This window comes from Acipenser ruthenus, chromosome 30 (assembly GCF_902713425.1).
Source record: "Acipenser ruthenus chromosome 30, fAciRut3.2 maternal haplotype, whole genome shotgun sequence".
NCBI classification, from domain to species: Eukaryota; Metazoa; Chordata; class Actinopteri; order Acipenseriformes; family Acipenseridae; genus Acipenser; species Acipenser ruthenus.
This window is the reverse complement of record NC_081218.1, coordinates 11,612,348-11,639,931: the sequence shown is the minus strand read 5'-3', so window position 1 is coordinate 11,639,931 and position 27,584 is coordinate 11,612,348. Positions and strand designations below refer to the sequence as shown.

Below are 27,584 nucleotides of genomic sequence, written 5' to 3'. Positions count from 1 at the left end.
ACATTGCTACTGGGGCTCCTTTCTTGTGTGTTAAAACACAGTCGGAAAATACTTGGAATTGAACATGCCACTGCTGATCACAACATAAATTAAACAGCAGTTTGGTTTAACTACGAGCTTTAGAAGCAACACCATATTATTAATTACAAAACTCGCAACTTGATAGCACCGCCTCTGCTTTACATTGGAGTCTGTCTTCTCCAATTGATCTGCCATTCGCCTTTAGATCTCAGAGTTGTGGGTTTCTATCTCCCATTCCAGCTAAACTAAATAGTTAAACTTGCTCTTCAGTCTTATTTAACCTGTCGGGTGTTATTGCTATTATGCAGTACCATCAAAAGTTTTAGGGCTCTTCCAATACTCTTCAGGTCATACTAACAAAGCATATATTATCATGAGACAACAGACCACGGGAGACAGGAAATACACCAGCACTCATACTTGTCTGCAAAAGGTGATATATTTGTTACCACACTCAAATGGGGTTTGCAATCTAAGATCTTACAATACAGGGAGGCACTTACTGCATATTCTCCCAGGAGAAAGCTCTCAATGGCTGAACAGACAGCTACAGACTATGTATATTTTCAGTGCTGGTTTCCATCAGGACTACTGTTCGTAGAAATGCTTTTCTAGGATTGCACCAACCAGTTTCCAAAATAGATGCAAGTGTAAGGCAAAGATATCACAGATTCTGAAGCAATCTGCTTTTCATTTAAATATACTGTGTGATCACATTACATTTATCATCTATATTATATGTAATTATGTACAAGATAGGCAAACGAGCAGACAGAATGGAGTACAGTCAGACACAGATTGGGCTGTGGATACTGTAGGAAACCATTTTTTAAACACTGACAGCAAATTTGCCTTGGTTTCCAGTTAGATAGATAGATAGATAGATAGATAGATAGATAGATAGATAGATAGATAGATAGATAGAGAAAGTGAGCCATGGTCATCCCAGAAAGATAGAAGCGAGGTCATGAGATCTAAGCTCTGCGGCTGACGTGGGTTTTTACTCCACATGGGTCCAATTAGTGCTTGTTTTGTCAATGCTGACTTAATCTGTAAAAGCAAGGACACACTTCATTGTGATGTCATCATTTACAGAAAGAGTGGGTGCATTAACCTAAGCAAGCAGAAAATGAAAGCTGATTTAGAATGGACAGCTGGGCATGCATGCTGGAATATGACTGATAGGTAATAGCTAAACTGAGACAGAATGGGTTTACAGACCACCCTTCCATACTGTATTCCAGCCCATCATTCCTTCTAACCAAAATGACTTCATGTCTGAAGCCTGGGTTGCCAAAGTTTAAATGCAGACCGTTTATAAAAATGTAAAAATGAGCGATTCATCAAACAGGTAGTTGGGTTTAAAATTATTGTTGAATTCATGCTGGCTGATGTTTTTAATAAAACAACCGCTTTTTTTACTAAACACATTAGCTCATCAATGGAAAAAGCAAGTCAAGTAACAGGACACTGAGGATTAATCAGTAACATAAATATGTCTGAACAGCGAGAACTTTACAAGGAAACTGATAGATAAAACATGTTTAACAACCTTGTAAATTCTCTGTGGACAAACTGAAGGAACAGGAGTCTGTGGGACAAACTAAAGTTTATTTTTAAAATCGGTATCTCCACCCCGGACTTCACTGTACCATAAAAGAATGCAAACAACTACAGTATCATAAGCAAGCAGAAGGATCGCAGTGACTTCACAAGGGGCATGACAGTGGCCTATCCAGGGATGGCCAAAGTTGCCCCTCCCACTCCTGGCCTTTGTACCAACCTGACTCTAAATTGTTTAATTGAATCAATTAAACCTCCATCCAGACCCTGAAGTAGTTCATTATCAGATTTTGGCTGTTAAATCTGGAGCAGGATGGCCTTCCAGGACTATGACAGGACACCCTTGGTCGACCGGGTGCTTCTGGAATGGCAACGTTTGCAGAAAACCATCAAAATACTCAAGAGCAGGTCATGTTGGACTCTTCTCAGCAACAGAAGGGCTACCGTGGTCCAAATCACACAAACCTTGGACAAGACCCATCTGTTTCTCTCAATGTGCCGGGAACTGCAGTACATAGTCCTACCCACTATTACAGCCCTCCAGTTTTTTTGGTCCTGTTCATGTAGCAAAGCACAGTTCAAATATGGTAAATATATCCAAGGACTGCCTACCCAAGACCATTATTCCAAAAGAGTAAAAAGCTTTGCCACAATATCCCAACATTCCTCGCATAGCACAACTTCATTAACTGGGTAAAAAAAACGGGCCTTTCAGTCCCAAAACAGCTTCAATTCAGCTTTTCTCAAAGAAGAAATATTTTCCTAATTGGTGTTTTAGAGGGCTTTAAAATAATGTGATAGATCTACTGTTGAGCTTCTTCAGCAGGCCACCTATATGGAGCAGATGATTCAGAGAGTGGGTGTCCATTAGGAATGAATCTTATTGTGGGCCGACCTATAACAGACTAAATATGCTTGTGTCTTAATGCACACGGTAAGGCACTTAAATGAATGGGGCAAGCACATCGTACACAGGATGCATGAGGGGTAAACAAAAACAATAAGGAGACAACAAGTGACTGAACGAGAATGACATTTATTCAAAGCTCAGCCCAATGCATTTATTAGCACACACTAATATACAGTTTATAGCTCATGGTCAGTGCTTTGAAAGTAAATATCTGAGTGTCGTACTAACACCTTTTATTGCCAGTGCATATAGACTTTGGGCTAGATTCTCATTTACTCTCATCACTGGGGCATTCTGGCCTACATTCTCAGAGCTATTTACTCCAAATCATCATGAGTATGAAACACACCCAATGAAGCTACCAAACCAGACATAAACAACACAGACGTTGAATTTGGGGGCTTGTGAGTCATCTAAAGCTGCTTATTATTGTTTTTAGAAATATAAATAGTGTTTTTGTTTTTGTTTTTTTCCTTCGACAGAAATTGCGCAACATGACAATTTGGATTAATAGCTTTCAGTATCTGGTCTTTTGTGTCTAGTAATGCTGTCTGCAATGATTGTCTTGATTAAAGGAACGTTTTAAAATTATATTCAAGCACTTACGGGGTATCTAAAGCAGACATAAGACTGTCACATCAGTACAGTTAAGAACGCATTAACACAGTTTATAAATTAGAAGACATAATTGTTATTGGGTTAAAGTCCTGTAAAAACAATACGTTTAATATTCCAATTTTGTTTTCCAAAAAAACTCAGCATTTATCAAACTTGAACGCATGTGCAGACACTGACTGTAGCAAAATGGATGTCTGTTACAAGGGGCTCTTGGTCATAAACATGCTATGCTGTCAGAAAAAAACCTACAGTTCTGTCACCTTCTGAAATGTATTAACTATTTTTAAAACGGTTTAATTAAGCAGAAGGGCTTGTCACAAGATTTTAGTTAATAATCTGATATCCTACAACATTCAGGTTTATGATTAGTATGGTTGTGTTTTTTGCCAGTTTGCAAATCAAGAACTTCTTTACAGGTTTTTTCCCCCATGTTACATGGGATTTATAGACTCCAGTTAGTCTATACAGCTTAATGATTATGAAAATGACAAGATGCACTGAGGCATGGGGTCCATTAGAAAAACATTAAATGGTATGAACTACATAATCTTTGGCTTTTGAATGGAAAACCAAAATGCTATTCTGGGTCTAAAATAGCAGTTCTTCATAACAGAGTTTTTTTTTTTTTTTTTTTAATGTCATGCAATTAGTTCTTCTAAATCATGTCATCATTGCTAACCAATCAGAAGACATATTCTGTACAAAATGTAATGGAAAAAAATTGTATAACAGTATATTAAAACATTATGTATGAATTTAAAAGAGTGCCAGCTAATGCAATACAATCCATTAGCATTTTCTGCTGTTGAGTTTCAATAATTAATAAAATAGTTTAAATAAATCTGATGTGCATATGGTTGTTTCTTGATTTTGTGAACAGGAGAGGAGTGCTGCATCAACCGATTATTTGGTTCTCTCTACAGGTGAGGGTCATTGGTGTTGATTTGGCTAATACACCATTCCAAGTGAAGAACAGTTGCTTGGGTTTGTGGTGATTGCTTCTTTTCTTAAGCCCAGCATATAGGAGGAAACATGTTAAAGTTCAGGACTAAAGTCTCCAGAGGTTTATCTTGCATTCCCATCACGAAATCGGAAGTTCAATTAGTAAAAGCCTGCTGGAGCTTTACGGAAACAATTACGACCCTGGAATTCAAGAGTCATGCACAAATAAATGCTTTCTGTTCACATTGCCAGCCAGAAGAACGTTCCATTCCTTCCAGATACATCCCATTCTGGTTAATTGCTCATGCCTACAGCCTTTTTAAGTTATGGAAACAATGGAAAAATTGCCTTCATTTAAAAAAACATTTTTCTTTCACGAGTGTTTAATGGAACATATTTTACCAATACATAGTCTTACAAAGCACAGATAAAAAATGCATGATTCTTATCCTTGCAATAAAACGATTCAGCGGAGCAAACCCAGGCTGTATTTTTAGTGGTGTTGTTCATGAAAAACATTGGATTTGCCACTTAAATACATTCCTTAAATTTTCATGGCAACATAAAAATATATACAGTATATATAATAAATCAGACTCAGTTCAGCTCCTCCTACATGGCACAAAGCAGCCCCAGCTCAATGGAGGAAGCTGGTAGTCAATGAGGTGCAAAAGCAGGAGGAGAGAATGAGGTGCATAAAGGCAGTTTCCCAGGCCAAGCAGGGAGTATGGACGAGATGGGAGAGTGTGGAACAACGCAAGATCGGCTGGCGAGATCTATGGACAATGTCTTAGCCAAGGACGGTTTACTTGGTTTAACTGGAAGCTGCTAGAGACTGGAAAATGCTGGCAGATGTTGGACAACAGCTTATTTTCCCACTTGAGATTGCCACCACTAACCTTCGACCTGATATTGTCTTGTGGTCTGGATCCACACGTCTTGTTCATCTGGTAGAGTTAACAGTGCCATGGGAGGATGCTGTGGATGAGGCGTATGAAAGGAAGAAACTTCGGTACGCTCAACTAGCTGCTGAAGCGAAACAGTGAGGATGGTGAGTCCAGGTTTATCCAGTGGAGGTGGGTTGTAGAGGATTTGTGGCACACTCCACAGTCAGGTTTCTCAGAGACATCGGATTCAGTGGTCAAGAGTTGCGACGCATAGTGAAGAACTTATCTGAAGCATCAGAGAGGAGCAGCAACTGGCTCTGGTTGAGACGAAAAGCTTCTGGTTGGGGATTTCAAGCACAGTAGAAAGAAAGCAACGTTGATGTAAAGGAAGGTAAGTAAGCTGGGCTTAGCTGAGTGGGGGACGGAGGAGGGTGATGCTGGGACGCCAGAATCACTGTCGAGCCCTCTTAAGGTGTCGTGGGATAATCGACAAAACACCTAGGATGGAAGGTGCCCACTTGAAGACCCCAGAAGACTCCAGACAGTTGATGATGCACTCGGGAGGTCAGCTCAGTCCAGCCATTATGTGTGCTGATGCGCCAGGGAGGCAAAATAGATTATTCATATTGGCACCAAATCAATCATAAATGCTTGAGAAGCTTTTGCCTTTGATACAGTATACGGTTACACTCAAGAGCCTACAGCACAACATAAATAGCAGCCGTTAAACTTTTGGACATTTTAATTGTCACATTACTTTTAGAATTTTTCATTGACACAGCACAGACTTATTTTGTTTTTAATTTTTTTTAATCTCACAGTCTGCAGCAGGGTGCTGGTGGTGTTATTAAAGTGTGTCTCTGCTACAGGGGACGGGCGTGTGGATTACATTTTCACATTTTAACAAATTTGTCCTGAAGACAAAGCCGGCATTGTTGACCCTCCAAAGAATCTGAAGGGAAACCCTCAATAGGCGGCTTCACTTTGGAAGGAGGGGGGAGAGAGAGAGAGAGAGAGAGAGAGAGAGAGAGAGAGAGAGAGAGAGAGAGAGAGAGAGAGAGAGAGAGAGAGAGAGAGAATGAGAGAGAGAGAGAGAGAGAGAGAGAGAGAGAGAGAGAGAGAGAGAGAGAGAGAGAGAGAGAGAGAGAGAGAGAGAGGAAGACAGAGGGGAGTGAGAAAGCAAGAGAGACCAGCAGCGCCTGCTGTAACACAGGTACGAAACGCGGGTAAATAAGTAGTATAAGTAATATAATATAATAAGTAAATGCGTAATTTGCTGCATGTACTTACATTGGGTTTTATTATTCACGTTTCACAGTTTATGGACGAACTAAACGACTAGAGGATGAGCAGTTCAGTTTCTCAAACTGGGTACAGCATATTATCGATTAATAAACGATAACTGTATAGCCTTATTGAAAAATACATATTTATGATCCGTGTCTTTGCACTGATCATAGGGTCATTGCGTTTGTTTAAATCACGTTTGGACTTTTAAGTTGACTAGTTAACAGAGTTCATTAATTCTAGTGTTTTGTTTGTAGACTGCTTGAAATTATATATATACATTTAAATGCCCTGCTGGCATCCGTTAAGCCTGTCAACACACCAGTATGAGCTTACCATGGCAATTGCTTATACCTTTACTTTATCATAGATTTTGAAATTCCTGCACGCTCTTTTTTATGTCAGTGGATTCTAAAACTGCGGGTTCGTTCCTGTGGTATTAATTATACCAGCCTGTCCCGCGTGAGTATTCTATTGCCAACGCATTATGAACATACAGTGCACAGGTGTTCACCACAACAGCGTTATAGCTGCCTGCGAGGCAACCTCATTTTTTACTATCAAACATTTGATCTTTTTGATTTATGTCATAATTTTTTGAAATCTATGCAGGGAAAAAAGCGCACACATTCTTTGTACGCACACATGGTAAAGCTGTGTTAGTTACTTTAGATAGAAGTCGAGTCCCATAAGACAAATCTCGCATGTGACCTAATACTTTAATAATAATAATAATAATAATAATAATAATAATAATAATAATAATAATAATAATACTTTTTAAAAGTGCTGCAAATCAATGTGTGGTAATGGATCCTGTACAGATATGTGTGCATTTATTATTATTTAAAATAATAATAATAAAATAAATAAATAAATAAATAAATAAATGCATTAGAATCCTAAAGGTAACCAATAACACCTAAAAAGGAGTGGTTTTTTTTTCAATCCTGACAGCGCAGATGGTAATGTATCCCTCGCTTCCGACTCAGGTGATTAATGGAACCGTTGCATCAATCTTCAGATTCTTCGTTGGCACATGTTAAACGGAATGATGTGTTTTTGACTACGGATCAGAATATAAATCGCTGGAGTGTCTGGGTTACCTTACATGGTTTTGTATTTTAAGTGCTCTACCAGTGCCACAGGCCCAGTTGATTCACATTCCCACTGCATTAACTGTGGGTGGTCATCTCCTGTCTTAGTTTTTTGTTTTGCGATTTGATTAGAAAGAAGAGGATTTAATTCAGTCATGGCTAGCATCCATAGTCAAACTGTGTTGGATTAAAGAAGCTGGGTCCAAATGTATTGCTGGATCCCTTCAACATCTATTCTGTTCAACTATTTACTTGCAACTCCATTCCAGTCTGCACTCAGCTGGCATGTGTGCTCAGTAGTCACATGGTCAGCCATGGCTACACATTCTGCCTGGCTGAGCCTAGGGCTGAGTGTGGAGGCCAGCAGCAGAAAGGGGTCGCAATGGAGCAGCTTTATTTTTACTATGTGTTTATAAGGGGAATCGCTGTATAGTACAGCTGTTATTGCCTGCTTTTACACATGCATTCAGGGTAATCGCAGGATCTGCACATTGAAATTCAACTGTAACCAAGAAAATCAATATGAAATATTTATCCCTGCAGTAACTCTAATGCTTGAATCTTATAGCTGTTCTAATTGTGTGTTTGTGCATCAATGACATTTTAGTAAATTGTAACTACAGTATAACCACATGTAGATATGTTAATTTACGCATGTTTAGTTTGTTATTAATATATTCATTCCCTTGTTAATTGATGTTACATGTCGCACAGTGCCATTGGTGGCCATGCTTTGAAAAAATGTGTTTTTACTGCAGCCTAAAACCTGTAATCTTTAGAACACTTTCTAAAATGCCAGTGCAATCAAACTTGTTTTATTTTACTTGGCATCATGTGCTGGTCTTCAATACTAATGAATCACACGTCCCTGAGTTTGTATCTTTGCATTTGTCATTTCATTTCTAAATTATCTTTCGGTCCAGTGCTTTGCAAAGACCATTTTGGGCTTGCTCCAGATTTTCATGTTCTGTTTCATTGGACAACCCTCAAACAAAGCAACATTGACGATTGAATTCATATATTGTATATTATACTTTGGAAATGCGTTACGTGATATATAAAGTTTACTGCGGTATCACGGATAAAAAGTGTAGTAAAGCATGGTGAAGTTCATTAAAACTGCATGTGAAAAACATTAATGTATTATCAAGAGCCGGGTAAATAACACAATGCTATTTTGACCGCTGTTCAAGGACTTTGTATACATCACTACAACTGGAAATTCCTTTTCTTCCTCAAGACAGGAAAAATAAATCTTAATAAATTAAATGTACAGCCAAATAACACAGCAATGGTAAAGCAATTCACCAGAACTGGTTCCCTCCTTGGGAAGTGGAGTACATGAAGGGCTCATTCCGGTGTGCTTTGGGGAGGGGGTGGACCGTGGTCACTGCTGATGAGGTCATTGCAGGGGGGCGGTGGGGTCCCGAGCCTGTGATGGTGAGGGGGAGTTCTTGGCTAAAATATGATGGGTTTCCTATACTGCAAGTTAACACGTTGTGTGCAGGGTGTCTTATTGTAGAAGAATTGTGCAGTTTGGGTGAGAGGACCATGAAGAGAAGCCGAAACACATGATGTATTATTTATTTTGTATCACAGATTGTACTCAGCAACTGCTAAACATTAACATACCTGAACATTTTTCATATATGAGTTTCAATCCAGCTTATGATACAAGTAGCAATGTCCCACACTATACAAGGATAAAGACTGTGTATTATATTCATAGCAACTGCTAAATTCAATCTGCTTAGTACATAGGTTAAGATCCAAGAAAGATCCTTGTAGATTCTAAGAAAAGTTTCCCTACCACAGAAATGTTGTGCAGACATAATAACCACAAATACATGTGATATGTTCGAGTCATTTTTTCCAAGCTGCTCAAATTAAAATTGTTTCTTTACCTCATCAAACATAGGAAAAAATGCTGAAAAAGGTTCCGTGCAACCAATTGCCAAAAAAAAATGGACTAAAAGTCACCATGTGTGCTGTGTGTACAAAGCATGAACCCTCCTGCAAATGCATCTCACTGCAGTGAGCTTATTGTACAGCAAAGCAGGAGCAGCACCTTCTGTTTTATTTATTTATTTCAATCAGGCTTAACTCTGATTATTCTCCGAGACTCTCATTTCCAGATGTCTGATTGCAGCACAGAACACATAACTTGTAACATAAAAACATATTAATGAATAGTGCTTTATTAATAATGTGATGGTGGCATTTCAGATACTGTTATCAAAAACAATTATCCATGTTCTGATTTGTAGCCAGTTCTTTCTTCGTTATAGAAAGATGAATTCAGGCTTTGGCTGTTAGCCCCTGCCTTGGACAGTTCATTCATTGAGAACACAGTCCAAACAGATTTTCATATTTTATATTTCATAAGTATATTTCTCCAGTGTTGACATCTTTATCCAGCAGTTAATTCCAAATGTTAGGTAGATGGTCTTTTCCAAGCCTAAACAACACTTAACCAAGACCTCCTAAAGGGCACACTGGGATAATATCTTTATAGACGTATGTATTTGTAATAGGGTTTGCACGTTACATTTCAAGATATGCACTTTGTTCTCCCCACCCATTGCTTATCATTCCTTTTCGTTTTCCTGCACAGGATCCAGTATCATGAGAGCCCATCTAGGATATTTCCTCCTTCTCAGCCTTCTTCTGATTGCTGTGGTGCGTGGTCAGAGACGAAAACCTCCTAGACCAACCCCACCACAGAGGAGACCAGCACCACAACCAGAGCCGCAAGAGCCGACTGACTTCCCTCCGCCCATTTTGGGTCCTCCTTCCATCTTTGAAGACTGCCCCAAGGAGTGCTACTGTCCCTCGGATTTCCCCAGCACCCTCTACTGTGACAGACGCAACCTGAGGAAGATCCCCATCATCCCACCCAGGGCTCACTATCTCTACCTCCAAAACAACTACATAGACGAGGTGACAGAAGAAGCCTTCAAGAATGCTACCGGGCTGAAATGGGTTAACATGGACAACAACCGGATCAAGAAGGTGGACCGCCAGGTCTTTGAGAAGCTGCAGAACCTTCTCTTCTTGTACATGGACAAGAACAATCTCCAAGAGGTGCCCAATTTCCTACCTCCCAACCTGGAGCAGCTTCGTCTGAGCAGGAACCAGATCTCCAAGATCCCTGCCGGAGTGTTTAATAAGCTGGAGAACCTGGCCATGCTTGACCTTCACCATAACAAGCTGAGTGACAGCGACCTGGGCAAAAACATCTTCAAGGGCCTCAAGAACTTGGTTCAGCTGAACCTGGCACACAACATTCTGAGAAAGATGCCGCAGCACGTGCCACATAATATCTACCAGCTGTTCCTGGATCGGAATAACATTGAGGACATTCCCAAAGATTATTTCAAAGAGTTCCCAAACCTGACCTTTGTCAGGCTTAATTACAATCAGCTGACCGACAAAGGGGTGCCCAAGAGGATTTTTAACATCTCCACTCTGTTGGATCTTCACCTTGCCCACAATAAACTCAACAGTGTTCCCATTTTTAATTCCAAGTTGGAGCAGTTGTATCTCAACCACAATAATATCGAAAGTAAGTTTGTAAGGCTTTTCCTTGCCTATGGGATGTTCTTGCTAACAATGTAAAAGTTAATTTGTATTTTGGTCAGTACTTGGATCTCCAAGTACCACCAACTGTCCTAGTGAATGAAGTTGTACTGTAGGGTCACAGTGGAGTCTTCTGGAGTCTTAAGCCTTCTGGTGTCATTTTACTGTTAAGTAGTTAAACCAAGGTGTGATGTACTTTGTGGGCATGCTATGAGTCTGTTTCAAATGTCCAGGCTAAATTCCAATATACATTCTGTTACCTAGTGTAATTGAGGAGCTCACTAGCTGAAAATGTGTCTACTTGACTTCGTTCCTCAAAGTTTTTACATTTACTGCTTTTTCTTTACCACTTTTTTCATAAAACTTTTTTTATATATATATATATAAACCAGAAGAATTTTAATATTTGCACAGCCGTATGCCAGGCTGATGTTATTTTAGTCCTATGAAAAAGTTGAACACGGTTTTGTTTTTCTTTGCAGGCATCAATGGCACAGAGCTCTGCCCATATCCTATCATGACCATCGATATGAGTAACGAGGATCACGTCCCTCGTCTGCGCTACCTGAGGATGGATGGGAATGCAGTTCAGCCTCCCATTCCAATGGACCTCATCATGTGTTTCCGACATCTGAAATCCATCGTCATCTAAACCGCACATCACTTCTATTTTCTAAGAAACGACAAACTTGTTTTCTCTTGAAAACCTTCTCTGCTAAAGGCCAAGTGCCTTCAGAACTGTACTTCACTAAACGTAAGCCTTTTGAGTGCATTGTGTATCAGATATAAAAATGAAACAAAGCAATCAAACCACATTCATAAACAGCTTCACTCGTTCTAGAACCCAACTCTTTTAATATCTAAGTTATTCTGAAAGTGTAGACAACAGCCCATGCATTCATGAGCTTTATTAACTATTGTTTTTGTAAGTTTGTTTTTAATAAAAAAAAGTAATGCAGATGTACTTTGCTTTATTTCATGCCGTTTAGAAACAGAAGACATATAGTGGTCTCAGAAACAGGTAAATCTGTACTGAAGTCAACTTGGTATTTTACTAAATCAAGTGGTATTTAGTACAGTTTTTTTTTATCTGCATGTCTAATACAACGCTGGACCTTAAAAGGTACAGTGTTTGACAAAAGTAACTTTTCTGAAAGACTCAAGTACAGTATACTGCACTAAGTAGCTTGCTTGATGTTTAGCTAGAACATGTTCTGCACAAACAAAACTCAAGTTTTCAGTGGTTGATTGTACATTCACGAGTGGAAGAGTTAGTTGCTAGATCTTAGTGATCGCTTATTTAATCTCGGACTGTATATTTATAAATGAGACTGGCTCTGTTAGAATGTATACATAGCTGTACGTTATGTAAAAATATTGTTAACTTGTCTGCATAACAAATGGTCCATGATCTCACAGTGGGATGGAGCTTGGACCCACAGAGAACTTGCTGTTGTTTTTGTTTTTTTAACACAACCTATATACTAAAAACAAGACTGCATAGGACAGCCAGATCAAGCACAATATTAAAAATTAAATAAATAACACTTGAAAACTAGTCTTGGTTCAGCTTGGTTCCAGTAGATATGTATTTCTGTTCTTGGTTTGCATCACTGTAGGTAAATTGCTTTTGTTTCCCCTACTGTATCTCATACTCCTAACAGCCCACTCTCCTCTTGTGTGGTTGTACTGTCCTTCTCAGCAGATTACTCTCTACAATACACAAGAGCAGCAGAATGAAAGTATAACAGATGGGATGTGGTTTGAGTTCAGCTGCTGTCACCTTACATAAAGCATCTAGAGATTCCGACCCCCAGCCTCCTGGTTTGTATTCAGACTCACAGCGACTACAGCCATCTGCAAGATTGCCAGATTGACCTCTCTAACATGAAAGTGATGCAAAAGAAGTTTACTGTCCAGTAGATTATTATACTGTTTGATCTGGGAATTACCCACCCACTGTGATTCAGCATTTAATACTTCCCAGAGTATGAGTCATTTATCAGCACTTTGGAAAACACGCTATACCCCGATAGGAGTTCTGAGACTGCCTTCTCTATATTACCAACTGAACTAGCTTTCTTCTGGGGTCTGATATGACATTTCTGTTGACTTTTTCGTGACCCGCTTAGCTTTTCATTTTCCGAAGTTTGTAAATGGGGGTAAAGGCTCTAAAAGTGGAGAATTACTAATTTCATCCTTAAACACAAAGGGAATGCCCATGGTAATTACAGTCCTTTTCACGTATAATTAGAGCCACTAAATTCAGCTACACAGTGGTGGGAAACCATTCCTCGTTTTGTAGCTATTAGGATGATACTGCATGGCAACTGTGGTGTTCAAATCACATTAAACATCAACTGAAAGTAGAATATCAGAGCTTCCTTTACCGTTAAAGAAGACAGAACTAACCAGTTCCAGCGAGTCTCTCCTACAGTAATAATAACAATCCTAGGTCTTGTATGCACATGTTATAATAAATGAAGTTTTAAAGTTAATAAAGTTAATAAAAGTTAATAATAAACATAATAGTTTTGGCCTGCGTTGTGGTGGGGATTGATGGAGAGGAAGGGGGCAGCAGTGAAAACTCCTGTGACCATGCTGTCGAGAGTGGACACCCCTTCACATTGGCACACCTTTGATTGTCTGAAGAGTGCAGTTTGATGAATGTACTGTTTTAGTTGCAGACCATTGCTGGTGATGTTGCTGTGCGTCAACTTTATTTATTTTTTTTGTCCTGTCAAAGTGAACGTTTCCCCTTTTTCCCAATCTTGCTATTCACACTCAGCAACAGGAAGGGTTGGCAATTGAGATAGAGGGGCTCTGCACTGCCAGTTTCACTTCACTTCAGCATTTCATGATGCTTTTTGCCACATTTTTATTTTTGCTCTATTTAGCAGGTAAGAACGAACTTATATTTGGGTCAAATAATTAGTTCTCTCTCTCTCTCTCTCTCTCTCTCTCTCTCTCTCTCTGTATTGGTGATTTGTTTAGTAACACGATTTCATATTTCAACAGCATTTTCTTGACCTCTTGTGCAATTTTAACAACTAAAACATAAATTACATGCAGTTGTCGTAAACATGTATTCCATGTGATTATTGGCATAAAGAATGTAACTTAGGCATTTTATGAAGTGTTCTAATATTTTTATAACACAAACATATATGTATGGCAGCATGTCAAAAGAATGATATGAATATGAATAACACATCCACATATGTAATAACCTGTTAAATGCTTATTCGTGGAATTTGTGTGAACCTATATTTGATACTACTTTAAATTAACTGTCTAACTACACTGTAGTTACACAGTAATTGCACGTGTAGTTACATAGTATTTACACTGTAAATACAACCCCCCATGTGTAAATACAGTTTAATAACTATCAACATGTTTTCACCTCAATCATATGTGTAATGACTGTGGTACCACAGTGTAGGTAATATAAAGTGTCTCCAGGTATTTCAATGAATGCTGTGTGTAACAGGTTCCGGATCAGAAGCCCCGTACAGGGTGATCAATGGCATGGAAGGACAAGGAGTCCATATCGTATGCGAATACAGTACGGCTCTTAGACCTCCGACCCTAGCGTGCTGTAAACTGACAAGTGAACACACATGTGAGCCCACAGTGAGTGGTTCTGCACATGTGACAGGCAGTAAGGTTAGACTATCGGTGTATCTTGGGACACCTGTCCGAAAGGGACTCCGGGGAATACTGGTGTGGAATCTGGACTCTAGAAGGCAGTCTAAATATAACATACATTGCGGAAAGAATCCTTCTTCGAGTTTTGAAAGGTAACCCATCTTCTTCCTCCAAAATAGGATTTTCTTAAGAATCGAGATAACATTTATACCCCCAAAAAATACCCCAAAGATCATCTATTCTACATACCACTAACTAAATCCCTTACCTAACCCTAATCCTAGCTCTAGCCCTAATTTGCAGGGTAGTTTTACAGATAACATTGCCTTTTCTTATGCATATGAATTGACTGGGTTTTACTACGCTAAACAATGTTGACAATGCTTTACCATACTTCTTTATACATGACCATACTTTTACTATGGTTTTCTACACTTTGCTATGATTGTACCATGGTATACCACAATAACACATTGACAAGGGAACGTAACATTAGCGCTCAGTATTGTAGTGTGCTCAGGGGGCACATGTGTTTTAGGGGGCTAGTGTTCAAATTATTAAAGGCTGCTCAATACAATAAGCCATCTAGGACTCCAACCCCACGCCACATTAGAACGCATCACCGGTTTACCGAGTCATGTACTAAAGATGGAGTTTCATTTTTTACAGCAGGAATTCCTTCAGGTGTTCCCAGAGAACATGCTCCTCCAGTTAACCTCACTGCTGAGTCTGCCCCTGAACAGAACAGGTAAGAGGAAGAGTATGCACTGAAGAGGTTAAACAAATGTGAAGCATGATTTCCGAGCAGCTCCCCTCAGAGCTGTGACTCAGCTATTGAACACGCTTAACAATGAAGCAGTTATCATGAGCTCCTGACCAGTGCAGTTAAAATAAGGAAGGTGACCTCTTATGTGTGTGATTCAAATCTAAACAACCTTCTTCTGCTTATTCACCAAGCCTATGAGTTATTATGGGTTTCAAAATACCTTTCTTTAAATAAGAGCAAGGCATGGGTGGTCCGTATGACAGCTGCCATTCCCTCAATGTAAAAGTCTTTGTGTTGCTGGTGTTAGAGCTGCTCATTAGTGGTGTGTGTTGGTTTGTTCTGTTATTCAGCAACATCAGTCTCTGGAATATCATCCCCCTGCTTGTAGCCACGGTCGTGCTCGTTCCATTCCTTGTGGTCTTTGCCATTGCCATTAGGAGACTCAGGAAAGCAAGGGAAGTGGGTAAGCTGCCACATGAAATTCATATATACACATGATATGATACAAAAGAAACAACTAGACCATATATATATATATATATATATCAGTACTAGGTACGAGGAGGTATAACTGCAGTGTACAAAAATGTACACCAAAGGTTTCAATAATTCAAAATGGATTTATTTCAGAACGTTTTGGACAAAAGCCCTTCAGCCAAGTAGAAAGAAAAGTCAAACAGTGTAGTCAACTTGTTATTTTTCAAAAATTATATATATATATATATATATATATATATGTATTTTTTTTTAAACACTATAGTTATTGCTTGTGCCTAAGAAGCTACACAACAGTACTACATATCAAATAACAGACAACTGTTAAAGCAATAGAATTTCAAACAACAAAACAAAAATCAGTCTTCACAGTAAACAACTCACAAGCAGTTTTGTGAACAGGGCTCTAAATCAAAATACAAAAGGTGAATCAATCAGAAGGGTACACCATAATTAAACCCTACCCCTTTTAAATTAAGCACGGATATGAGATCAGGATACAGGAACGTTTTGTATCAGAGCATTAGTAACTTATATAAAGGGTTGCAATGTAAAGGAACTCGCTTGCTCCGCTGGCCTGGGCTCCCAGTGTGTGCTTTATTAGAATTACATCACAGAGAAACTCTATAAAGGTTTTGGGTCCCATTTGTAATGGTAAACTGTGGGTTCTCTCCAAAAATGACCTCATGCATTGAAAACGGTGGTTAATTGCATTTGAGACCAGAGCACTCAGGCAAGGCGTTGTTCTAAATTCAACATAATTAGTTGGACATTGTAACGGGCACTTATTATATTTTCTTTGGCTGGTTCTTTTTATAAGGCAATACAGAAACTGTTTCCCCTCCTCCCCAGGACTTCATTACGATGTGCAAGGTAAGGTTTGATTTTTTTTATTTTTTTTGGAATCCAAAATCTTAACTATTGGCAAGCTCACATTTGCCAGTTTATTGTTCTTTGAAACTCACAGGCCTTTAGTCAAATTACGTCCCTAAATTTAACTGCCCCTTCTCACCCTAATTCAGGGATGAGCAAGTCCGATCAGTCCTGCCTTATAAAAGATTAGCAAAGTATAGTTAAGCATAGTAAAAATCATACTTTAAGTATAACGTATAAATATGTATCCCGACATACCCTCTTTCGTGTGACAAAGCACATATGAACACCCATTACAAAAGTGAATTTAGACATATGACAATGAAATATTTTCATTGATGCAAGAAATCGGGCCTCAACAAACAATGGAGATTGAGATACAAAGTTTATCTCCTGAATGGAACCATCAGATCAGAGTGTTTTGTAATGACAAGCCAGCTTTGTGTTGTTTTGTAGTTTTCTAGCAGAACCGAGACTGTGATAGACGACATCACATATGCAGTTCTGACGCTGCATTCTCCGGCTTCACCAGCAGAGGGCAGCTACGCCAACATGCAGCCCAGAGAGAGCAGCGACCAGCCCTATCCGCAAACAGAGGACGTGGAGTACTCCTCCATTGTGTTCTAGACTGGCCAACAGGGTTGGGTCAATTCCAGTTCCATTTCCAATTACTTCAAAGGAAGTGGCATTGATATTTTACAGATATAATCATTGTTGTGATTGTTCAACTGCTTTCATTTGAAGTCAATTGTATTGATTAAAAGTGACTTCAATTTAAGTAACTGTAAGAAGCTCGTTTTAATACTGCAAACTGCACTTGTGATCAATGAAATTGTTGAAATTGATTCAAAGGGAACGGGAATGAAAAAGGAATTGACCCCAACCCTGCTGATAAAGCAGTGGTAATCAATGAAAAAATGCATAGCTCCCCAATTCTAATAGTATCCTTTAACAGACTGAAGGACACTTTATTTAACTGATGCAATTGTCCTCTTTTTAAAAATAAAAAAGTAATGAAAGCAGGAAGGCTACATTCTAAAATAAGAAGAGAATTAAAAGACAACCCTGAGGCAAGATGCCTAATGTATCGTTTTAAATGGTTTTGGCAGTTGAACTGACACACATCTGCCCCTTCCTCCCCGTGGATAATAAGTTCCAATCATTCAAAGGCAAACCTAACTCAGGGCAATTCATTTACAGGGAACATTGATTAAAAACTGGAAAGAGCACAAAGCATGGAAAAATAAAGGGTTTTCACTTCATGTATTATTTATACAGAAATAAACAAATGTAAATCATACCGGTATGCAACATAATAAAATCAGTCCTGTTCTTAGTTTGTACTGTGCAGTTTTGAATACAATGTACATTTCAATACAAACTACTAGGTTGGATGTAAAATAAAAAAAATAAAATACATTAAAATACAAAATTAAAAAAAATCTGAAAAGTAAGAAATGGTGACTTGCACACATCTTCTACAAGGCAATTGCTGATGTTACTTGCATCGCTTGGGTGAATACGCCCTCTTGTGGTGTAAATGAGACAACTACAGACAATACTTCCAAAAACAATATTCAACATTTTTCTGTCACCTTCGTTTTTTCAGTTTAAAAATGACTTGCTACAGGTTGAAAAAAAACAGCATTTTACTACTAAAGTGAATTGCGATCTTTAGACTGGATTTACAGTCTGATTATTACCGATCCTGTTTTGAGTAGAGTTACGCAGTGATGAAAGCATTCATACATCATGTGCCATAAACACCCAGGTCTAATAGTATTTTAAACACATCAGCCTCTCTGTGCACGGATTAGAATCTGCTCTGATTACTGGTTTTCAGTGGCACATTATAACTTGCTTTTTCTAGGGCAGAGTGTTTCAGGCAGTAATGCGTTGTCACAAAAAGGCTGGGTTTAATGAGGAGGAAAAAACAAATCAATAAACGGTAGTGACCTATATTTGAAGTGGTACACACACTCTAGATTAACCAATATTTGAACAAGCGATTAACATTGTTGATAAAATCTAGTTAATCTTGACCTACTACACACAGAGAGACAGTACAACACCAGCTGCTAATGTGCCTGTTTTTTTTTTTCAATTTGTTTGCTTCCATTTAGCTGTAAGGATTGAAATGCCTGCTTACTTTTAATAGTGCTAATAGAAACACATTTGGTATCTACTGTTACTAGGGTAAAATCTGAGCTGTTTCTTGCTATAAATGGATGGCAAACTTTGCACTCAAGCTTTGAAATGTTTTAGACTCCATCATTCCTGACTATCACTTCGTCATAAAATACCATGACAAGTAGAGTAAGGGTGGTGGCTCACTCGGGATTATTATTATTATTATAATAAAGTTTTAGCTCATCACCGCCACTTCCCAGGATGGTGTCCAAGCTTGGCTGCCCTTGAGTCATCCTGTAGTTAACCACCAGCTGTCTCACAGTAGTATACAGGACCTGCAGTATAGCTGGTGGCAGCGGATTTCTGCCAATGATCTTGTACAGTATTGTTTGCATGCACCTATCACATCAAGTTTTTAAAAAAAAGCAGGGATGGAAATATTGCATATTAGTTTCATCCATCCATGTCATGATGTAATGAACACGTTGGAGGTGACAAATGTACAATAACAATACAACAATAAAATAATTTCAAACAATTACTATACACCCAGAAATAATACTGTTAAAAAATATACATTTGCTTCCCTCAATGCAGTATATTTTTCTAGGTGTCACCTTTAATATCATACGGAATTGATACAATGAAAACGTAGTGCCTTATCTGTAAATCATCAGACCCCGCCGCTTCACTGCCAGGCCGCTAATTACTGTACAAAAAAAACTACATTCCCCATAATCCTTTGTGACTGGTGGCCCTGCTGTCACAAGAGAGCACAGGTGACTAAAAACACAAGCAGCGCTGCATAATCACATCACGCAGAGCCCAAGGAAAACAAACACGACTGTGAACTTGGGAAACGGATCTGGTATTACACGCCTTTTTATTTATATTTTAGACCGACAAAGACAGAACTATAACTACCGGACAAGGAAACAAAAATCTCACCGGAAAAAAAATCAAGTGCAGCGAACTTGTACAAAACTTTGTACTTTCTGACCTTCAGCTGGGTAAGAGTTTTACAATTACAATACAGTACGATTCAGATGTATATATAGGGGGTTCGTTTCAGCTTCAGTTTTGACTTTTTAAGAATAAGGCCATTGTCGGTAGGTATAGCTTACGGTACAGTGAACGTTTCTACGGAACAGTGTAATTACAGGACAGAGGCGTGAACGGAAAAAAAAATAAAAAATAAAAAATAAAAAAAAATAACGTAGAACACGTTTCATACAGAACCGCTTTCTGCGCATTACATTATATGTACTGTATTGGTAACACATTTTAAAAACTTCTCGCAATACATAACTATAGTTACCTGGACTAGTAGTTATTTTAAAACAATAGTTAACTTTATAATGATGTTTCAGAGCTTTGCCAGATTGAAGGTTCAGGAGCCAGTGATAATATGGCTGCGGCGGTTCTGTCCTTAACTTGCTGTTGGCGCAGTGCAATATATAAATAATACTACACAGTTATTTATAGCCCCTTTCACGGGATGGTTTGTGAAACACGTTTCAGCGGCCGTGTGTTTTGGTTCAGGTCTCTAGTTTGATTTTTACGCGTACATGGAGGGTGAAGCTGGAAAGTTAAGCGTCGGTATACCAGTGTCCCTCAGCAGCATCATCGGGCACCCAGCTGGGTGATTGCTCATCATCGCAGGTGCGATTGAAAGGTAGTAAAGAAGGAGAGAAAAACAAAACAGGCGTGTGTTTCAGGAGATACGGACAAAGAAGAGAAGATACATTTAATAGAACACAATAATAAAACAAGTACGTCAGGACAACGAGAAAAAAAAGTTAGAGAGCTTATTTTAATGTAATTTTGTAAATGTATGTTATTATTATTATTATTATTATTATTATTATTATTATTATTATTATTATTATTATTATTATAATAATTTATTAATAAAATTGTAGTTTCATGAACCCACTTTATGAAACCTAATAACACTTGAGTGTATAATACGATAACATATATCATATAAACAACTGGTGGCAAAGAATGACAAAGCTGCGAGTGATACTGGCAATGCAAGACCTAAATCCTCTAAAGCCCCTTTCACACTGGCACTCCTATCCAGGATCTGGCTGCCCGGGTCACAATCTCGCGTAGTGTGAAACCATGTACCTGGTTCGTACCCGGGTTAACCCGGGTCCCAGCGACCCACCTCAGGATGTGGGTCAACACACTTTGACCCGGGTTGAGCGAGACAAAATGCATGACGGCGGACAAAATCACAAACAGCCACGCCTGCCTGACGGTTTCACTTCTGCAAGGAACATTTTTGTTTATTCTGTTTAGCCATATTTTTGTTGCTCTAATCAACATTTGGGCCGACGGTTCGATCCAGAGAAGCTTGGATGGAAGCGTCTGTAACAAGCTGCTTCGGGGGCACTGATACGCACATTGTTTGCGTCTGTGACCCAGGTCAACCCTGCTTTATCAAAAGCAGTATGAAATCACCTACCCGACCCGCATGACGCCGGGTCCAGGCCCGGGTAGGTTCTGACCCGGGTAGAGCATGCCAGTGTGAAAGGGGCTTTAGTTTGTCACATAAATACAATTTCGTAGCTTTATCCCTTCGATATACTCGTAGCACTTGCTCTTCTGTAAGGTCTAAACAGGTGGCCTTTGACGATACACCCGTGGGGTATACCTTCAGCGTCCCTGTTTGTGTATTTCGCTTGTTTGTTTTGTGTCAACTAATTCTTATGACTCTGTACATGAGGACAGTTTAGGCTCTTCAGCTCATACCCCAATGCATTCTGGTAAGTGTAGTTGTGCTTTGAAAGTTACCTGATACAGGTAAAACATACCTGAGTGAACTGGGGTGTGAGTTGAAAAGCCTGAACTGGCACAAACTGTGCAAGTATACATGGAGTCCTATAGTAACCCTGTTGTCAACCAACAGTAAAAGTCAGCCACTAAACTTATTTACACTGAATCAGGCAGATAAATTAGCAGCTGATTAATAACCTAATACGTACACAAGGTGTGTATAAAATATTATCACGACTGTGGTGGCATCATCAGTCTTTGCTGTTGATGTGCATTTCATTTTTATTCCTTGTACTGTGTGAGTAGAGGCAGCAGAAAGCAGGCTTGTCTGAATCAACATATGACAATAATCAACTGAAGAATATGCACTTGAAATTCTGGATTTGTCCGGGTTTTGTAACTTCAAAGGGGGCTTCCTGAAAAAAATAATGCTAATAGCATTCACCTGAGATCAACCAAGGGTTAGCAGATAAAGCACCCTGCTGACTTTTAACTGTGTTCTTTGGCATCCAATAATGGACCTCCTCAAACCGGGCACTGAGCCCTCCAGTTAAACCCCAAAGACTGGATTATAAGTGAAAATACTATTACATCTACTATTCCTCCATTTCCTACAAATGGGTTCAATTTGAGCAAATAAGCTTAAATTGGTGCCTCAAGTTTGCCAAATACAATAAGTAATATTTTGCTTGGCCATTTCAGGCAATTTCCTCTTCGTTTTATGTTTTCATTATTATAAAGATAATTATGTTTTAATACTAGTCATGTATCTGCAGAAGACCCAGCGGAGCAATCGAATGCTCTATTATTTTACAACTTGGAGTTAATTACAATCTGTTATGTAAACCACAGGGCTTGCTGGCTGCTGGGTTGCTACAGTTGTTCAAAGATCAAGGCACAGTATTGCTAGATGCAGTATGAAACGTAGTGTGGGATGATTAAACTGTTTGGCCCAGGATCTGAACTTCATGGTCCAGCAGGAGCAACCCTCAATTGAGGTGCAACCTCCGAACGGACAGTCAGCCAAGGCTGGGGATGGAAGACACTGATCCACCAGAAGGGAGGTGGTGGCGAGCCGGGGAGAAAGACTTCTCCAATACCTTATGTCAAACTTGCCATGTGAGTTTTTCACCCTTAGGATGTGCAGCAAATTGTCATTGTGTATTGAAACAAGGTGTATCATACTAAAATGTAATACACAAATCTGAATCTCAGTGAGAAATGCCTAGTGGTGTCTTTGTTACTGTAAGATAAAATGTCATTTTCTGGACACATACCAGTAGTTGCAAAGTCACTGTGGTTTAGCCTTCTCATTTTGTTCTGTATTTTCCTCAGCAAGCTGTTTGATTTTTGGTTTTGGTATTGTGTGTTGCACAAGCAAAGTTTAGAAATGTAAGATTAGTTTCACAGATACTGATTAGCACTAATCTTGGGTGACCATACTCCAGGTAACATTTAATAGTCCAATGTTAGTGCAAATCGTGGTCTGTGAAACCAGCCATACAAGTTTAGATGATACTCCATGTGGGGGAAAAAAAATGATTGTGTTCTTGTATTTATTATTTGGAGGTGGGGGTTGGTAGTGAACACTATGGTGCCAGCATCAAATTCTTACTCTAATCCCTAGAGTACATTCCTACAGTAAGAGGGGGCAGAATTAAGTACGTTCATACACTGCCATTCAGCAAGGGAGCAGACTCCAGGTCTGCAGACCTCTTTTTTTGAGTAATTTCAAAAATCCCATAAAACATAAGCATAAACCAAACCTTTTCTAAAAACCTTATTTTATTAGCACACGCTAACTTAAATTAAAGTGCTCCTATTTGTTATCCTTGTAGATTTTCCACTTGAATGTAGTGTTTTTTTTATCCAGTTTGTTTAGTGCCTTGATGGGAGTTTATCCCTCCTATATGCTCTATAAATCTGACGATGTAATCTACTGTAAAATTGTAAATATTGTTCTAAACTTGGTGCATTGTAAATGATCATATTAATAATTATTATAATAATATGTTGTTTTTCTAGTGCAGTAGCAGGTGTTCTGAAGAGGTGGCAGCACTTTAAATCCAGTTCAGTATGTGAATTTCTTTTGAAGCTCTTGCAGTAGGTAACTGGATGTTGTTGATGCACACTTGTTCCTGAATAACAAGCCCTGCTGTGTTGCACACTCATGTGAACTCCATTCCACTCTTCCCTCCGAGCCCAGCAGCCTGTCTTGACGTGCTGTTACCTGCCTACTCTGCATACATAGCTGCTAGGCTGGATTTTTGCAGCCATCCATGAACTCTTTCACCCATGACTACCACTGCATAGCAGTTTGATCCATTCCTGGTTTCACTATGAGTTTAAGACAGCACATCTGAGCTTGTTACTGTACCTATAGACTGTGTCTCTTCAAGCTCATAGTAAAACCTGGAATGGAGGAAACAGCTATGCAATAGGAATCTTATTTCCATCCCTGATATTTGAATACATTTTTGCAAAGTGTATCAACCTGTGTTTTATACTATTTTCTACACGACATGGTAAAAATAAAAGAAGTTTGCTATTCATGAAACTGTTTTTAAAGAAGATAGCATTAGCTGTTGTTGTTTTGCTCTTAACAAATCGTTTGTTTGGGATTGCAGGACTGCAGAATATGGTGTATATGATTCATGGTATGGAAACGGGGGAAAAAAAGCTGAGAATAAAAAGAAAATAAATAGAAAGCAAAAAAAAATGAGAAGCAGGGAGGTAAAGATTTTTTTTTGGATCCCAGTACTTGTTTGTCTGGCTATTTCTCTAACAGTCAGCTTCAAGTTCTCCACAAGTGTCTATCCCAGTTCTGTTTGTTCTCATATCTGGTAACAGGTGGTATGCTTCTGAAAGCTGAATGGCGGATCTATCTGCATGTACAGTCTCCGTTAAGGTATTAAACTGTGGCCTGACTGTCTGCTGTCCTGCAATGTTTACATAATCAAAGGAGGGCAGGGTTTACACCACATTGTCCTGGCTACATTATATACTTAGATTGTAGCAATGCACTTGTGATTGAAGCAATCACAATGCAGAATATGCGCTAAGCAAAATGGAAAAAAAAAATTGTCAAGGCCTTAATACCGTACAGAGTTTGCCTGAAGCATTACCTAACCACAGTTGAAGCCACGCATTCTCTTACCGCTGGTGGAATTTACTGACATGAACGGGGTGCTGTGATGGTTTGCAGGATACACCAGGGTTTACCTTAATACTGAATCTGCGATTGAAGAAGTATTTCTATATCTCTGGAGTAAGGCTGTAAAGGTTCAAACGTATAACCGGAAATTAAAATACTAAACTTCTAATTTACTAATGATTTTCTAAAGTCCACAGTTTATAGTATATTGACCTGTAACTGGCTATCGATAAAAATAATGATATTCATTAAAAGGTTTAAGCATTTCATCTATTAAATGTAGATTTGCAGCCTGAAACCGGTCCGATTCGCTGAGACGTTGTGTGGACTTACACACACTGTGAATGTAGGTCATGTTACTGACAGACTTTACAGTGTTATTGATATTCTTGTTGCATGTATATTTACATAGTTGTTGCTGTTTTTTGTATCTCTGTTACAATGCATACTTTAATATCTACAAATCCTGGCAGCCTAACATATTATTTTTTTTATTTAGTCCCTTCCAAACAGCTAGCATTACTGGGCGGGATACTCCAGTGGAGAGGCTGCCTGCCGGTTGATCTGCTTGGTTAAACGCATTACCTTCAGTACTCTGTGCGTGTGAACGGCCGCTCAGGCGTGAAGTCATAAAATCCAGGTTCTGGATTCCTGTGTGTTTTGAAAACGTCTCTCGCTCTCTCTGTTGTGCGGTTTCAGGGCTCCGTCCAGAAATCTATTTAAAGTAGGGTGATGGCGTCAGCCTTCAACCTAGCTGGCATGCTGCAGAGGCGAGCCAGGGATGGTTCTGCGACTCTGTCAGATAGCAACAAATGAACTGCAGCAACTTTATTATAGTTCAGGGTGCAGGGAATTTGGCAGAGGTTTGCTCAATACAGTAGTTTAATTGAGTATATATGAAGGGCCTTTATTTTTTAATAGGAGGGGGGATACTGTACTACTTTCTTAAAAGTATCCTGTATACAGTTTTAAAAATAGTTTGTACATAAGGTTGTAGCCCTTAAAAGCCCATGCTGGATATGCATATGGTGACAGAAACGTGTCTGTTTAGGTGATGGAGTGAAAGTAAAGACATTGAGAGAGACTTTTAGTCCAAATGTTTGGAATTGAATTGGTTTCTTTTAGTATTACTTCAATAAGGGAGGCAGCTTGAGGGACTGCTGCTGAAACATTTCTTTGGGGAATGTAAACAAACTGGATGCCCATCAATGCCTGCTGTCGTGTGGAGCAGAATGCACAGGAGGGTGAGTTGTGAGATTTTTTCTAAACATTTCCAGGAATCACATTTTATTAAACATTTCAAACATGATTGTGATGCACAGCTTTTTACCAGAAAAGAAACCTCATGATGACTGCTTGATTCAGAGCGTGAAGGTTTTGTTTTTGCATTGAAAGTGTGGAAAAGCAGTGCTGTGTTTTGTGTAGGGCGCGAGTTAACCACAGGGAAAGGGGAAGTTGTGTGCTAATGTCAAGCTGTTTAAAATGGGGAAGGTGGATCACATCACACTGTAAAGGTCAACATGCAATTAGCATTAGGCCTACATAAAAGTATGGGCACTGCCAAATCCCTAAATCCCATTCCAGGCCCTTTTAACTGTTTACCCCCCATTAGTTCCTTAACAGCCACTCAACATTATCATACATCCTCCGCTAAATATCCCTAGTAATGAAGATTTGAATTGCTCATCCGATTGTTCTTAAACTTGGTATGGACATTCCTTAACCCAAGTTCTTGAGGGTTAAAAAGTTCTTGGTTGGGATACCGAAGGGTTTATGTGCATGCCTAAATCATTCCAAATTCTGTGAACGTGTGTAATCATGACTTACCAGTTTGCAGTTACAGTACTTATACCCCAGGGATTCAGCGCTGCATTCAAGAAGTCAGTCACAGGCTGAAGTCTCTGTGAACATGCCCAGCTTGTGCTGTATTTCAAAAGTAATCCCACACCGATCTTGGAACTATAAAACCCTACTGTAAGGAACTGCATAGCACAATCTATGAAGTTTCGAGCTGATAATATTTAAACACCTTGTATTTCCAATCTGCAATATCTTGTGCAATTTTTTGACAGCCCTTTCCCAATCACACGATCAGCAGTGAGTCAGGCACCCGTATTTCCTCTCTTCGCCGACGAAAAGCAGTCTCCACATGATGGCTCCAGGGGCCACATGATGCAGGGATTTCTCCATTGAGGAAGTGACTTCACCCTTGTTAGAAATGTAAAAAGCTTTTCTGGGGCTAGACTACCGCTACAAGCCCTAACATATCCTGTTAGCATGTGGTATTGTACCACACTCCAGGTTCAGCTGCTGCAGGTGATGTGCTACGAGATTCTGCATGCACAGGGTGTGGCTCATTTATTTGGGATGGGCGTTCTTATTAAAAGTACCTTGATAACTGGAGATGATCTGTGTAAGGAAACTAATTGGATGCCTGCAATTGCTATGTTATTGATTCCAATATTCAAAAGTTACAAATCTATAGCATAAATATTTATCGTTAGACACAACAAATGTGGCACCTAGTTATAAACAGAATACAGGGTGTTAATGCTTGTGACAGGGTAGCCGTCTGCCACGTGGGTGCATGCATTTGCTGCTGAGTTACAGGCAGGAGATCGAGACGGAGGTTGAAGTTGATACGCCCTGCAGGCAAAGAGGATTTATTTACACATCAACACACTGAACAGCTCAGGTGACACTACCAGCAATGGCATCGCACAGAGCACATAGAACACAGTGTACGCAAACTTTGGTAGGATCTACAATCTCTGAATTAATCTTCTCTGTTAAATAACAAACGTTGCTGAAGAGATTGATCATGGCA

At 39.2% G+C, this 27,584-nt stretch overlaps 2 protein-coding genes across 4 annotated transcripts in view; both read left to right on the top strand.

Moving 5' to 3' along the window:
• Positions 1 to 6,015: 6,015 nt before the first annotated feature.
• LOC117395639 (prolargin-like) lies at positions 6,016 to 13,386 on the top strand. 2 transcript variants are annotated; one of them, XM_034908202.2, is made up of 3 exons: positions 6,016 to 6,154; positions 9,940 to 10,890; positions 11,387 to 13,385. In XM_034908202.2, the coding sequence occupies exons 2-3, from the start codon at positions 9,951 to 9,953 to the stop codon at positions 11,554 to 11,556; spliced, it is 1,110 nt and encodes a 369-aa protein (XP_034764093.1). In that variant the 5' UTR covers positions 6,016 to 6,154; positions 9,940 to 9,950; the 3' UTR covers positions 11,557 to 13,385. The 2 variants fall into 2 exon arrangements, with proteins under 2 accessions (XP_034764093.1, XP_058860932.1); XM_059004949.1 differs by lacking the exon at positions 6,016 to 6,154 and having other exon boundaries at positions 11,387 to 13,386.
• A 6,194-nt stretch (positions 13,387 to 19,580) lies between these two features.
• LOC117397076 (transcription factor EB-like) overlaps positions 19,581 to 27,584 on the top strand; it is a 32,768-nt gene continuing 24,764 nt past the window's right edge. For both annotated transcript variants that reach the window (XM_059004749.1, XM_059004748.1), the window contains exon 1: positions 19,581 to 19,829. The gene's annotated coding sequence lies outside the window, so the exon portion shown is untranslated. The remainder of the gene's footprint in view (positions 19,830 to 27,584) is intronic.